Source organism: Oncorhynchus keta, unplaced genomic scaffold, assembly GCF_023373465.1.
Source record: "Oncorhynchus keta strain PuntledgeMale-10-30-2019 unplaced genomic scaffold, Oket_V2 Un_scaffold_14384_pilon_pilon, whole genome shotgun sequence".
In the NCBI taxonomy this organism is placed as follows: domain Eukaryota; kingdom Metazoa; phylum Chordata; class Actinopteri; order Salmoniformes; family Salmonidae; genus Oncorhynchus; species Oncorhynchus keta.
Genome location: NW_026290787.1, coordinates 1,037,497 through 1,051,403, shown reverse-complemented (window position 1 = coordinate 1,051,403; position 13,907 = coordinate 1,037,497). Strand labels below are relative to the sequence as shown.

The following is a 13,907-nucleotide window of genomic DNA, read 5'->3' as shown; positions in this document are numbered from 1 at the left end:
AAGAGTGCACTGTAGATTTCATTCGGGGTTTATAATGGGCGTTGTTGGTCCTAGTGTGAGTTGAGAGTATCTCACCTCCGTCGATGTCCTCGCTGCCAAAATGGTTCCTGTAGAAGAGCATGAGCTCCATCTTGTAGCACTTGTAGAGGGTCACGAGGCAGATCAACAACAACAAGATGGCCCCCAAGCCTCCCGCCAGCTCCACTGTGTACATAAGCTCTGCTGTGAGAGAAGGGAGGGGGAGAGAGAGCGAGAAAGAGAGGGGGGAGAAGACGATAATGTTTACTTCGCTAATCTTTCTTTATCAAATCCAAAAAGCAAGCACACTCACCAAATACATCCTCAAACACAGCATGGTGTCACTGCTTATGGTCTCTGGATACTTCATTAGCACAGAAGCTACATAACATGATTTAGAACATGAGGGAGATCAAGCCAGACTCCAGATAGCTGCTAGCATGCTAACAGGGTTCCTAGCTACCACTCCCATTGATTTACCATCAACTATGCTAATGCTAAGCTAACCAACCCAAATATTGGGTCCGTGAGTCCTAGTTAATCAACTATTCCTTAGGTAGCCCCCCCCCCCCAAAAAAAAACATTTTACTTTGCGTGAACTACTTCTCCTGAGACGGCCTCTATTTGTTTTTTAGACCTCAGCAACGCACCAGCCCAGGTCAGCCATAGCCTGAAGGCCCCAGCTATAGCAAACGACTGGCCAGGGACTGATGGGAGATCACCATCAGTCCCTGGCCAGTCGTTGACAAGGGAAGCTCCATTAAAGGTGTAACGCTGTAAGGGCACCAAACCAAGCAAGCCAAGTCATTAGAGCAGGAATATAATGTAGACTGACACAAGGCTGTGTCCCACATGGCAACCTATTCCCTATGTAGTGCACTACCTTTGACCAGGGCCAATAGAGCTTTGGTCAAAAGTCATGACCTATGTGAGGAAGAGGGCGTCATTTGAGACACAGCCTCGGAGAGAGGTGGAGCGAACTCTTTTACCCCCTCAGCCATCCATCATTCTCCCAGAGCTGACAGGATCTCCCAGGACCATCAACAGTAAACTCCATGAAACACTGATCTCAGTAAATACACACCACCACAACTCTGTTCGTCTGAAAGCCTGAGTGTCGAGGTAACTCAGGCACAATGCTATCCTTCCCAGGTTCCATTTAGAATCCTGTAGTACTGTACATTGAGGCTGTGGCAGTGTATGGTAGTGGAGTTGCTTCATGCTGTAGGTTTAGTGGAGGGGTGTGCACTGCAAGGCTCTGGTTCTGCTGATTTCCGTCCTTATCTTTTAACTAGGGACTGAGTTCTACTGCCAGTTGTGTGGACTGCTAACATGAAAGCTGTCTACTAAATTGATTCATTTTCAGGTCAATGTGTCGTGTTTTCCTAAGTTCTGGGGGATCAAACCCTTTTGGTTTCAATAAGAAAGCAAGGAGCCATGGTCGGCAAATCATCACTCTTCAACGCTTTTTAGGCCATAAGATCTACATTTTTCTGAGACATAACAAGGACAATGATGTTTTCATCTCAGCCTATAACCACAAGGACCTGAAGAGACGTTCGCTAGCCAAACAGTACACCACAACAATACACAGAGATACAGTTATTATTCTGGTCCCTAGAAGCAGTTGAGATTCTTTTCATCTTGTTGTCTCAAATCCCCCTTCTTTTAAAGACTCCTTCTGAGAATATCTAGGCAATGGCCTTTCATTTCAAAGATACATTTAAGCTTTAAAACATTCACTGGACTGAGACAGCCATCTCTGTAAACCACCCAGGGCTGTGAACATGAGACCCATCAAGATATTTTATAATAAGAATAAGAGATAACGACCCAGGTCGCAAGCTGATCCATTTTCATCATTTGAACGCTGCAGAAGTGTTTTTGGTGTGAGACAGCCATCAGTGGTAAGCCAGAAGTGTTGTTTTGGTGTGAGACAGCCATCAGTGGTAAGCCAGAAGTGTTGTTTTGGTGTGAGACAGCCATCAATGGTCAGCTAGAAGTGTTTTGGTGTGAGACAGCCATCAGTGGTAAGCCAGAAGTGTTGTTTTGGTGTGAGACAGCCATCAGTGGTAAGCCAGAAGTGTTGTTTTGGTGTGAGACAGCCATCAATGGTCAGCTAGAAGTGTTTTTGGTGTGAGACAGCCATCAGTGGTAAGCCAGAAGTGTTGTTTTGGTGTGAGACAGCCATCAATGGTCAGCTAGAAGTGTTTTGGTGTGAGACAGCCATCAATTGGGGCGGCAGGGTAGCCTAGTGGTTAGAGCGTTGGACTAGGAACCAGAAGGTTACAAACTCAAAACCCCCGAGCTGACAAGGTACAAATCTGTCGTTCTGCCTCCGAACAGGCAGTTAACCCACTGTTCCTAGGCCGTCATTGTAAATACGAATTTGTTCTTAACTGACTTGCCTAGTTAAATAAAGGTAAAATAAAAAAATAAAATAAAAAATGGTAAGCCAGAAGTGTTGTTTTGGTGTGAGACAGCCATCAATGGTAAGCCAGAAGTGTTTTGGTGTGAGACAGCCATCAATGGTAAGCCAGAAGTGTTTTGGTGTGAGACAGCCATCAATGGTAAGCCAGAAGTGTTTTGGTGTGAGACAGCCATCAATGGTAAGCCAGAAGTGTTGTTTTGGTGTGAGACAGCCATCAATGGTAAGCCAGAAGTGTTTTGGTGTGAGACAGCCATCAATGGTAAGCCAGAAGTGTTGTTTTGGTGTTAGTCAGCCATCAATGGTAAGCCAGAAGTGTTTTGGTGTGAGACAGCCATCAGTGGTAAGCCAGAAGTGTTGTTTTGGTGTTAGTCAGCCATCAATGGTAAGCCAGAAGTGTTTTGGTGTGAGACAGCCATCAATGGTAAGCCAGAAGTGTTGTTTTGGTGTTAGTCAGCCATCAATGGTAAGCCAGAAGTGTTTTGGTGTGAGACAGCCATCAATGGTAAGCCAGAAGTGTTGTTTTGGTGTTAGTCAGCCATCAATGGTAAGCCAGACGTGTTTTGGTGTGAGACAGCCATCAGTGGTAAGCCAGAAGTGTTTTGGTGTGAGACAGCCATCAATGGTAAGCCAGAAGTGTTTTGGTGTGAGACAGCCATCAGTGGTAAGCCAGAAGTGTTTTGGTGTGAGACAGCAATCAGTGGTAAGCCAGAAGTGTTTTGGTGTTAGTCAGCCATAGGGCTGTGGCGGTCATGGAATTTTGCCAGCTGGTGATTGTCAAGCAAATTGTCGGTCTCAAGGTAATTGACCGTTAATTTTGCATCTCCTGGTTTCCACACAGACTACAAGCCACTGATGCAGATCTTTGGAACATCTACATTTTAAAAAGTCTAATAAATCCATATAATATAACCTACACCTTCACAATAAATCCATGATTTATTTTAGACAGGTCTAAAGAATCATGATATGTATAAAATGTAGTCTATTTCAGAGGACCAGAATAACAGACTCTGAGTTGTCCTTCTGTTAGGTCCTGATCTGACTATGCCAAATGGCTGTGGGCGACCCTAGTTAAGATTTGCTTAGAATTCCGTGGCATTACTTCATAGTATGAAGAATACAATTGAACATAGCTGAATAAAATAGAAAATATATTTTCTCCAAATGATTTGAGGGAGTGCTCACATGCGGCTATTCTGTGTGGAGGTTCACAAAGAAACAGGAACTCCTACAGTATCTGCTTAATTTACAGTTATTAATGTTACCTGCTGTTCTACAAATGTTGGGCAATATATTTTGATTTTTAATACATTGTAAGGCTGCATGATGCCACTCTAATGATGATTTGAAAAAAGTTGCTTGAAAGGCATTAGCTCTGCTTTGTTTTTTTTTTGTGTAGGCTGTACACACTACTGTACATCAGTCACTCGTTCACAATTTGACAAGCACTTGATAATGTCTAGAATTTCACGGCGGCATCCGTTTGTGTGGCCGTAATGCACCCTAAAACAATCCATGCCTTTTGCAGCCAGTGGCCGTTGTGCCCTTCTCCCTGCGCTCCGAATTTCCTCTCAATCACGTCTTTCTCAGAGGCTACAAGTAAAGGCGGACACATTGGGGATGCAACTGTGCGCGTCCTTATCCAATTCCGAGGTGCATATTGAAGATATTGGAAGAACTGTCCACAGGCAATGTTTCTTAAGCTGGGCATCATTCACAGGTGATAATATATAATTCACAAGTGACAGGCTAATATTGTCACCCATGACTCTATTCTTGATTTAATCTGGTCTTTACATATACTAAATAATATATGTGTGACATTTGTTTGGATTTAGAATGGACCATTATCATGCACCTGTATCAAAACAGGGGCAGCGTGAAAAAATACATGTCATCTATGTACTTAAATAGCAAATGGAGGAAGCTTTTCCCGTGGACCATTTTCCTGCCAGCCAGGTGGGCTATACTCCTATTGTAAAGAGTAGCAATGTGCTTAATATTAGGAAAGTTGAGAAATAGCCTATTGGGAAAGTTGAAAAATAGCCTAGCCTATAGAAAGCTGATGGGATCCTCCTCTTTTTATTAGCGGCCATCACTCTGTTTTCTCACGCAATTGCATAGCCAATAGAAATGTTGCGCAACATGAGCTCTCATGAAGTGTTTGATTAGATTTTCAATAACATTTGCATTGATTTCAGAGTGATTCGAGGGACAATAGAGTGCTGAGTACCAGGCAGTTAGTAAGTTTGGTAGACTACTAATGACCAGCAGCAGCAGCAGCATCCGAACTTGGAGAAGCCTAATTACCGTGACCTATTGGTCACATGGAATTTGACTCGTGATCGCCAGTGTGGTGATTATACGGTTACCGCAACAGCACTAGTCAGCCATCAGAGTGGTAAACCAGAAGTGTTTTTTTAGACAGCCATCAGAGTGGTAAACCAGAAGTGGTTTTTTTAGACAGCCATCAGAGTGGTAAACCAGAAGTGTTTTTTTAGACAGCCATCAGAGTGGTAAACCAGAAGTGTTTTTTTAGACAGCCATCAGAGTGGTAAACGAGAAGTGTTTTTTTAGACAGCCATCAGAGTGGTAAACCAGAAGTGTTTTTTTAGACAGCCATCAGAGTGGTAAACCAGAAGTGTTTTTTTAGACAGCCATCAGAGTGGTAAACCAGACAAGTTTCAACAACTGATCTCCCGTCTGCCTCTTTGATCTGAGAGCTGCTCTATCCCTCTGACACAATCATCTTTCACCTTGTGCTCTGGAGAATTTACACTCCTCTTTCCATTCCTGTCTTCTTTGTGTGTGTGTGTGTGTGTGTGTGTGTGTGTGTGTGTGTGTGTGTGTGTGTGTGTGTGTGTGTGTGTGTGTGTGTGTGTGTGTGTGTGTGTGTGTGTGTTACAAATCATGATTTAAGTAAATACATTTTACTGCTTACGTAAGTTTTCTCAGCGGCCGTAAAAGTGTTGAATATATTTACATAGTAAGTTATTTCCTCTTTTAAGCTTGCAGCTTTTGAGAAAGCTTTGATGGCATCCCAGTTCCATTTCATTTGGTATATTAAAGGATTTCTACAGAGAATAAAGTGCACGAGATTAGGCTGGCCAGTTGGATTGAAACACCACAACACTTTCCCTTGTGTTCCACTCGGAAGACCAAGTTAGACCAAGGTTCACTTGGATGGTTGTTTGTGATGTTTATTGATGATTGAATCTAAACCCTGGTCATATTTAGGTCTCCGAAATGTAGAACGAAAAGTACAAGTGAGAAGAAGTCAAAATAGTGGCACCAGTCTGATGTCATGCCAATTAAGCATTATTTTTGCATTGGACACACAGGTGCGCACACGCAAGCACACACACGTAGAGAATAAATATTGACAGAAAGATGAAACACCACCTTGTCTCTGTCCAATCAGCACGCTCTTTACTGCAGCCTGACCAGCCAATCAGCAGTGTCTCATCAGTGCTTTGAAAGTATGCAAACTTGAGGATTTGGGTCACCCTGTTCTTTCTGGGTATGTGTCCTGTTGATAACAAGTCTCTGCTAGGGAACAAGGGAGTCCTTCTCCTTAAAAGCGAGAGAAAGAAGGAGAGAGATAAAGGAAGATAGACACCACTCTGCCGAGACATGAAAAGAGGACAGCTAATTAGAGGACGCTATCTGAATTAAAGAAGAAAGCAGTCTTTGAAGATGCTTGTCTTATTTCCTACCTGTTACATTTTTCACTTCATTTGTTTAGGAATTCTTCCATGTGATTATCTGTGCCATGCCCAAAATAATGGTCCTCCTCAACTAGGACTTCAGTGTGTGTGCGTGTGTGTGTGTGTCTGTGTGTGTGTGTGTGTGTGTGTGTGTGTGTGTGTGTGTGTGTGTGTGTGTGTGTGTGTGTGTGTGTGTGTGTGTGTGTGTGTGTGTGTGTGTGTGTGTGTGTGTGTGTGTGCAAGCGTTTGTGAGTCTGTTTGCATGTCAGTCTGTCTCTCTGTGTCAAATCATCTTTATGTAAACATAAACACCGTCTATGAACGGTCTCTTTCATGTGCCGTGGTCGCTGCAGATAAAGAATCAGACCAAGTTGTTATGCTGGGCTTTTATCCTACTTATTTATTTATTATGCTGCTGGGCCAATTGATGTGCTGTGGCTTGCGGGGAGATGGAGCTGATTGTAAATTGTCCTGGCTCCTCTAATGTAAGCACTTGGTGCCTGGCCATCGGAGTTGCTCTCTCTCCCTCTCTCTCTCTGTCTCTCTCTCTCTCTCTCTCTCTCTCTCTCTCTCTCTCTCTCTCTCTGCCTCTCTCTCTCCCCCCTCTCTCTCTCTCTCTCTCTCTCTCTCTCTCTCTCTCTCTCTCTCTCTCTCTCTCTCTGTCCTCCCATTCTCTCTGTCCTCCCTCTCTCTCTCTCTCTCTCTCTCTCCCTCTGTCCTCCCATTCTCTCTCTGTCCTCCCATTCTCTCTCTGTCCTCCCATTCTCTCTCTCTCTCTCTCTCTCTCTCTCTCTCTCTCTCTCTCTCTCTCTCTCTCTCTCTCTCTCTCTCTCTCTCTCTCTCTCTCTCTCTCTCTCTCTCTCTCTCTCTCTCTCTCTCTCTCTCTCTCTCTCTCTCTCTCTCTCTCTCTCTCTCTCTCTCTCTCTCTCTCTCTCTCTCTCTCTCTCTCTCTCTCTCTCTCTCTGGCATTCAGTTTGGACCTCACTGATTTATCAGCATCGGCTGTACAAGGTGAGAATAATTTACTCTGTTTGAGGTGCTAAATTGTGGCAACGGGTGCATGGAATGTGACAGAAAATGACAGAGAGCCCGAGCCAGGAGAGGAGAGGAGCGCTCGGGGCGGGGAGGAAGAAAACAAGCCAGCGGACCTTGGCTTTAATGGACATTGTTTTCAGTGTGTTTTGATGCACCACCGAGGCTCGAGACCTTGAGACAACGACGACGGATGGATAGAAAGGCTGCTATTTTCATCATTTTAATCCATGGGTTTTATAGAGAGATTTGTCAGGTTTGAAAAAATGGCTTCCTTGTTGTTGTGGTTGTTTTCTGACAGGGTCATAAAGTCAATAGTGACAACAACCTTGGACCTCTACATAGCTTGTTTTATGCTACATTGACTTTCGGGTCTATTCAACAGTGATTCAGAGGTCTACAACTCAGGCCCGTGAGTAGAAGGACCACGGAGCCCAAATCATTCCTAAATCTGAAGGATTTACTTGAACTAGTCCCACAGAGAAGGCCTCCCCAGTGAAATCCCCTATTATAATGGATGCTTTCATCCAGCACCCAGCAGGCAAATAAGGTACCCTTTGTCCTCCTAATGATGAAATCAATCCATCGTCCTCCGCCTCTCTCTCCTGGAGACGCAGCACAGGGCAGCCAACATGATCTACCACTCAACACCCTCCACACCTTCAACACCCTCCACACCCTCCACACCACACCCACCACACCCTCCACACCCTCCACACCACACCACCACACCTCCACACCCTCCACACCACACCCACCACACCCTCCACACCCCCACACCACACCACCACACCCCCACACCCTCCACACCACCACACCTCCACACCCTCCACACCACCACACCTCCACACCCTCCACACCACCACACCACCACACCTCCACACCCTCCACACCCTCCACACCACCACACCCTCCACACCCTCCACACCACCACACCCTCCACACCACACCCACAACCCACATGTCAGTGACAAATCCCAATGGCAGCCGTCCCTCCAAACACACTAGCCCTGTGAGGAGGAGGTGGGGGGAAACTAGATGAATGGAGAGGTGCCCAGTTGCTCTGTCAAATCTATCGCTGTGTAAGTGAGGCACAGTCCCCGACCGCCGGGAGATCATTTGTCTTAATCTATGGGTGGAGAATGTCAGGATGTGGGCTGTGGGCGCCAGGCAGAGAAGAATGGACCTCTTTAGTGTAATCTCTGACACCTGACCGACGGTGCGCTGATACACGGGGACAAGATCTTTGATTCAACCAGGAGATGGAGGGGAGAGAGGAGGAGAGAAGGAGAGGAAGGAAGAGAAGAGAGGGAAGGACAAACCTCCTCCTCAGCTGGAGAACAAACACTAGTTTAGAGGGGGTGGGGAGGTGGAGGAAGAGAGAAGAGGAGGTAGAGGATGAGGGGTGGGGAGGTAGAGGGAAGAGGAGGTAGAGGATGAGGGGTGGGGGAGGTAGAGGCTGAGGGGTGATGAGGTAGAGGAAGACGGAAGAGGCGGTAGAGGATGGGGGTGGGGAGATGGAGGAAGAGGGAAGTGGAGGTAGAGGATGAGGGAAGAGGAGGTAGGGGATGAGGGGGTGGCGGGATATAGGAAGAGGGAAGAGGAGGTAGGAGATGAGGAAGTGGGGAGGTAGAGGAAGAGGGAAGAGGAGGAAGAGAATGAGGGGTGGGGAGGAAGAGGAAGAGGGAAGAGGAGGTAGAGGATGGGGGGGTGGGGAGGAAGAGGGAAGAGGAGGTAGAGGATGAGGGTGTGGGGAGGAAGAGGAAGAGGGAAGAGGAGGTAGGGGATTAGGGGGTGGGGAGTTAGAGGAAGAGGGAAGAGGAGGTAGAGGATGAGGGGATGGAGAGGTGGAGGAAGAGGGAAGAGGAGGTAGAGGATGAGGGGTGAGGAGGTAGAGGAAGAGGGAAGAGGGGGTAGAGGATGGGGGTGGGGAAATGGAGGAAGAGGGAAGTGGAGGTAGAAGATGAGGGAAGAGGAGGTAGGGGATGAGGGGGTGGGGGGATATAGGAAGACGGAAGAGGAGGTAGTGGATGAGGGAGTGGGGAGGTAGAGGAAGAGGGAAGGGGAGGTAGAGGAAGAGGGAAGAGGAGGTTGAGGATGAGAGGGTGGAGAGGTGGAGGAAGAGGGAAGAGGAGGTAGGGGATGAGGGGGTGGGGGGATATAGGAAGACGGAAGAGGAGGTAGGGGATGAGGGAGTGGGGAGGTAGAGGAAGAGGGAAGAGGAGGTAGAGGATGAGGGGGTGGAGAGGTGGAGGAAGAGGGAAGAGGAGGTAGAGGATGAGGGGGTGGGGAGGTAGGGGATGAGGGGGTGGGGAGTTAGAGGAAGAGGGAAGAGGAGGTAGAGGATGGGGTGTGGGGAGTTAGAGGAAGAGGGAAGAGGAGGTAGAGGATGGGGTGTGGGGAGTTAGAGGAAGAGGGAAGAGGAGGTATAGGAGGAGGGGTTGGGGAGGAAGAGGGAAGCGGAGGTAGAGGATGGGGTGTGGGGAGTTAGAGGAAGAGGGAAGAGGAGGTATAGGAGGAGGGGTGGGGAGGAAGAGGGAAGAGGAGGTAGAGGATGGGGTGTGGGGAGTAAGAGGAAGAGGGAAGAGGAGGCAGAAAATGAGGGGTGGGGAGGAAGAGGAAGAGGAGGATGAGGGGGTGGGGAGGAAGAGAGAAGAGGAGGTAGAGGATGAGGGGGTGGGGAGGAAGAGGGAAGAGAGAAGAGGAGGTAGGGGATGAGGGGGTGGGGAGGAAGAAGGAAGAGGAGAATGAGGGGGTGGGGAGGAAAAGAGAAGAGGAGGTAGAGGATGAGGGGGTGGGGAGGAAGAGGGAAGAGGGAAGAGGAGGTAGGGGATTAGGGGGTGGGGAGTTAGAGGAAGAGGGTAGAGGAGGTAGAGGATGAGGGGGTGGAGAGGTGGAGGAAGAGGGAAGAGGAGGTAAAGGATGAGGGGGTGGGGAGGAAGAGGGAAGAGGAGGAAGAGGATGAGGGGGTGGGGAGGAAGAGGGAAGAGGAGGAAGAGGAAGAGGAGGTGGGGGGATATAGGAAGAGGGAAGAGGAGGTAGAGGGTGAGGGGGTGGGGAGGAAGAGGAAGAGGAGGTAGAGGATGAGGGGATGGGGAGGAAGAGGGAAGAGGAGGTAGAGGATGAGGGGGTGGGGAGGAAGAGGAAGAGGAGATAGAGGATGAGGGGGTGGGGAGGAGGAGGAAGAGAAAGAGGAGATAGAGGATGAGGGGTGGGGAGGAAGAGGAAGAGGAGGTAGAGGATGAGGGGATGGGGAGGAAGAGGAAGAGGAGGTAGAGGATGAGGGGTGGGGAGGAAGAGGAGGTAGAGGATGAGGGGATGGGGAGGAAGAGGAAGAGGAGGTAGAGTATGTGGGGGTGGGGAGGAAGAGGAAGAGGAGGTAGAGGATGGGGGTGGGGAGGAAGAGGAAGAGGAGGTAGAGTATGCGGGGGTGGGGAGGTGGTACGTTGTTGAAGGTTGTGTCTGGACCAAGGGTTATAAAGCAGAGGTAGACGGTTGTTTGGTTCTGGTGACATCACCCTTTATCATGTTGGCTTTCTAGTGGATGGCTTGTGACGTCACCCTTTATCATGTTGGCTTTCTGGTGGATGGCTTGTGACGTCACCCTTTATCATGTTGGCTTTCTAGTGGATGGCTTGTGACGTCACCCTTTATCATGTTGGCTTTCTAGTGGATGGCTTGTGACGTCACACTTTAACATGTTGGCTTTCTAGTGGATGGCTTGTGACATCACCCTTTATCATGTTGGCTTTCTAGTGGATGGCTTGTGACGTCACCCTTTATCATGTTGGCTTTCTGGTGGATGGCTTGTGACGTCACCCTTTATCATGTTGGCTTTCTAGTGGATGGCTTGTGACGTCACCCTTTATCATGTTGGCTTTCTAGTGGATGGCTTGTGACATCACCCTTTATCATGTTGGCTTTCTAGTGGATGGCTTGTGACGTCACCCTTTATCATGTTGGCTTTCTAGTGGATGGCTTGTGACGTCACACTTTATCATGTTGGCTTTCTAGTGGATGGCTTGTGACGTCACCCTTTATCATGTTGGCTTTCTAGTGGATGGCTTGTGACATCACCCTTTATCATGTTGGCTTTCTAGTGGATGGCTTGTGACGTCACCCTTTATCATGTTGGCTTTCTAGTGGATGGCTTGTGACATCACCCTTTATCATGTTGGCTTTCTAGTGGATGGCTTGTGACGTCACCCTTTATCATGTTGGCTTTCTAGTGGATGGCTTGTGACATCACCCTTTATCATGTTGGCTTTCTAGTGGATGGCTTGTGACGTCACCCTTTATCATGTTGGCTTTCTAGTGGATGGCTTGTGACGTCACACTTTAACATGTTGGCTTTCTAGTGGATGGCTTGTGACGTCACCCTTTATCATGTTGGCTTTCTGGTGGATGGCTTGTGACATCACCCTTTATCATGTTGGCTTTCTGGTGGATGGCTTGTGACGTCACCCTTTATCATGTTGGCTTTCTGGTGGATGGCTTGTGACGTCACCCTTTATCATGTTGGCTGTCTGGTGGATGGCTTGTGACATCACCCTTTATCATGTTGGCTTTCTGGTGGATGGCTTGTGACGTCACCCTTTATCATGTTGGCTTTCTGGTGGATGGCTTGTGACGTCACCCTTTATCATGTTGGCTTTCTGGTGGATGGCTTGTGACGTCACCCTTTATCATGTTGGCTTTCTGGTGGATGGCTTGTGACGTCACCCTTTATCATGTTGGCTGTCTGGTGGATGGCTTGTGACATCACCCTTTATCATGTTGGCTTTCTGGTTGATGGCTTGTGTCATGACGTGGACCTCTTTGGATATAGCAAGCACCACCTCTCTCTTCCTCCTATACCCAGGCTCTGTTATCTCAGGTCGTAAATTCATGGAGGAGACTCTCTCCCTCATGCAGTATAGAGAGAGAAAGGTTCACAGTAGAACAAAGGAACTTATTCTATCTCACAGAACATGAGAACTGAACAATATCCATGTTTTGGAGAATGTGTAACCGTTTTGGTCCGTTTTGTTTAATGTTTGTGACCTCATTGAGAGACAATACAGCTACATTACCATAACTCTGTTTATACAAGAGTCTCCGTTATGAGAATTGCATCTAATTATTATATAAAATGAATGGGTAAAGATGAAACTATTTGTGAAATGATGTAATGTGATTTTAAACTGCTAATGAAAGAGAATCCAATTCCCTTTAAAGTTTCACTAAGTCATTGGCCCGCCCCCGTGAGCACAGACATCGATCTGGCGTCATGGGACAGCCTCTTTACTGTGCCGAATAAAACCCACACCTGGAGAAGCCCACTTCAGACCATGTGTACCTCGAGCATCGAGGGGGCTAATGTTTGAGTAGAGACCATAAAACCCACAGGATACGCTAAGGTTGTAATGGTTGCTGAATTCTTAACCACGTGGTTAAACTCGGAGACTATCGATTCGACAGAATAAGAGCAACTCTTCGATACTAATTACTAGTCTGCAGCAAGACGTTATGTCGACCTGAAATGCAAAGACCGACAAATGCTGAAACATCTATTCTATAAGAACATTTCTGAATGTTACTCTGAAAAAGGCCATCAGACTGTTAAACAGCCACCACTAACATTGAGTGGCTGCTGCCAACACACTGACTCAACTCCAGCCACTTTAATAATGGGAATTGATGGGAATTGATGTCAAATATATCACTAGCCACTTTAAACAATGCTACTTAATATAATGTTTACATACCCTACATTATTCATCTCATATGTATACGTATATACTGTACTCTACAGTGCCTTGCGAAAGTATTCGGCCCCCTTGAACTTTGCGACCTTTTGCCACATTTCAGGCTTCAAACATAAAGATAGAAAACTGTATTTTTTTGTGAAGAATCAACAACAAGTGGGACACAATCATGAAGTGGAACGACATTTATTGGATATTTCAAACTTTTTTAACAAATCAAAAACTGAAAAATATATTAGGAACAATTTAACTTTGTAATCGGAAGATTTTCCTTGGTGCCCCGACTTCCTAGTTAACTACATTTACATGATTAGTTTAATCGCATTTGAATAATTACAGAGAATTGATTTGATAAAATAAGTCTTCACTTTGATGATGCCAAAGACACGACACTTGTCACATAACCTTTTATCATGTTGGCTGTCTGGTGGATGGCTTGTGTTGTGGTGTTGGGGGACCAGGCCCTGTCTGGTAGATAGCTTTGTTGTGGTGTTGGGTGATCAGGCCCTGTCTGGTGGATATATTGTGTTGTAGTGTTAGGGGATCAGGCCCTGTCTGGTAGGTATCTTTGTTGTGGTGTTGGGTGATCAGGCCCTGTCTGGTAGGTATATTTGTTGTGGTGTTGGGTGATCAGGCCCTGTCTGGTAGGTATCTTTGTTGTGGTGTTGTGTGATCAGGCCCTGTCTGGTGGATATATTGTGTTGTAGTGTTGGGGGATCAGGTCCTGTCTGGTAGGTATCTTTGTTGTGGTGTTGGGTGATCAGGCCCTGTCTGGTAGGTATCTTTGTTGTGGTGTTGGGGGATCAGGCCCTGTCTGGTAGATAGCTTTGCTGTGGTGTTGGGGTCCAGGCCCTGTCTGGTAGATATATTGTGTTGTGGTGTTGTGGTGTTGGGGGATCAGGCCCTGTCTGGTAGATAGCTTTGTTGTGGTGTTGGGGGATCAGGCCCTGTCTGGTAGATAACTTTGTTGTG

At 47.0% G+C, this 13,907-nt stretch overlaps 1 protein-coding gene across 3 annotated transcripts in view; it reads right to left on the bottom strand.

Annotated features, from left to right (window-relative positions):
* LOC118379148 (interleukin-1 receptor accessory protein-like 1) overlaps positions 1–13,907 on the bottom strand; it is a 593,985-nt gene that overhangs the window by 40,105 nt on the left and 539,973 nt on the right. For all 3 annotated transcript variants that reach the window (XM_052513955.1, XM_052513957.1, XM_052513956.1), the window contains exon 9: positions 76–222. In XM_052513955.1, the coding sequence (XP_052369915.1) occupies positions 76–222 (147 nt within the window). The remainder of the gene's footprint in view (positions 1–75; positions 223–13,907) is intronic.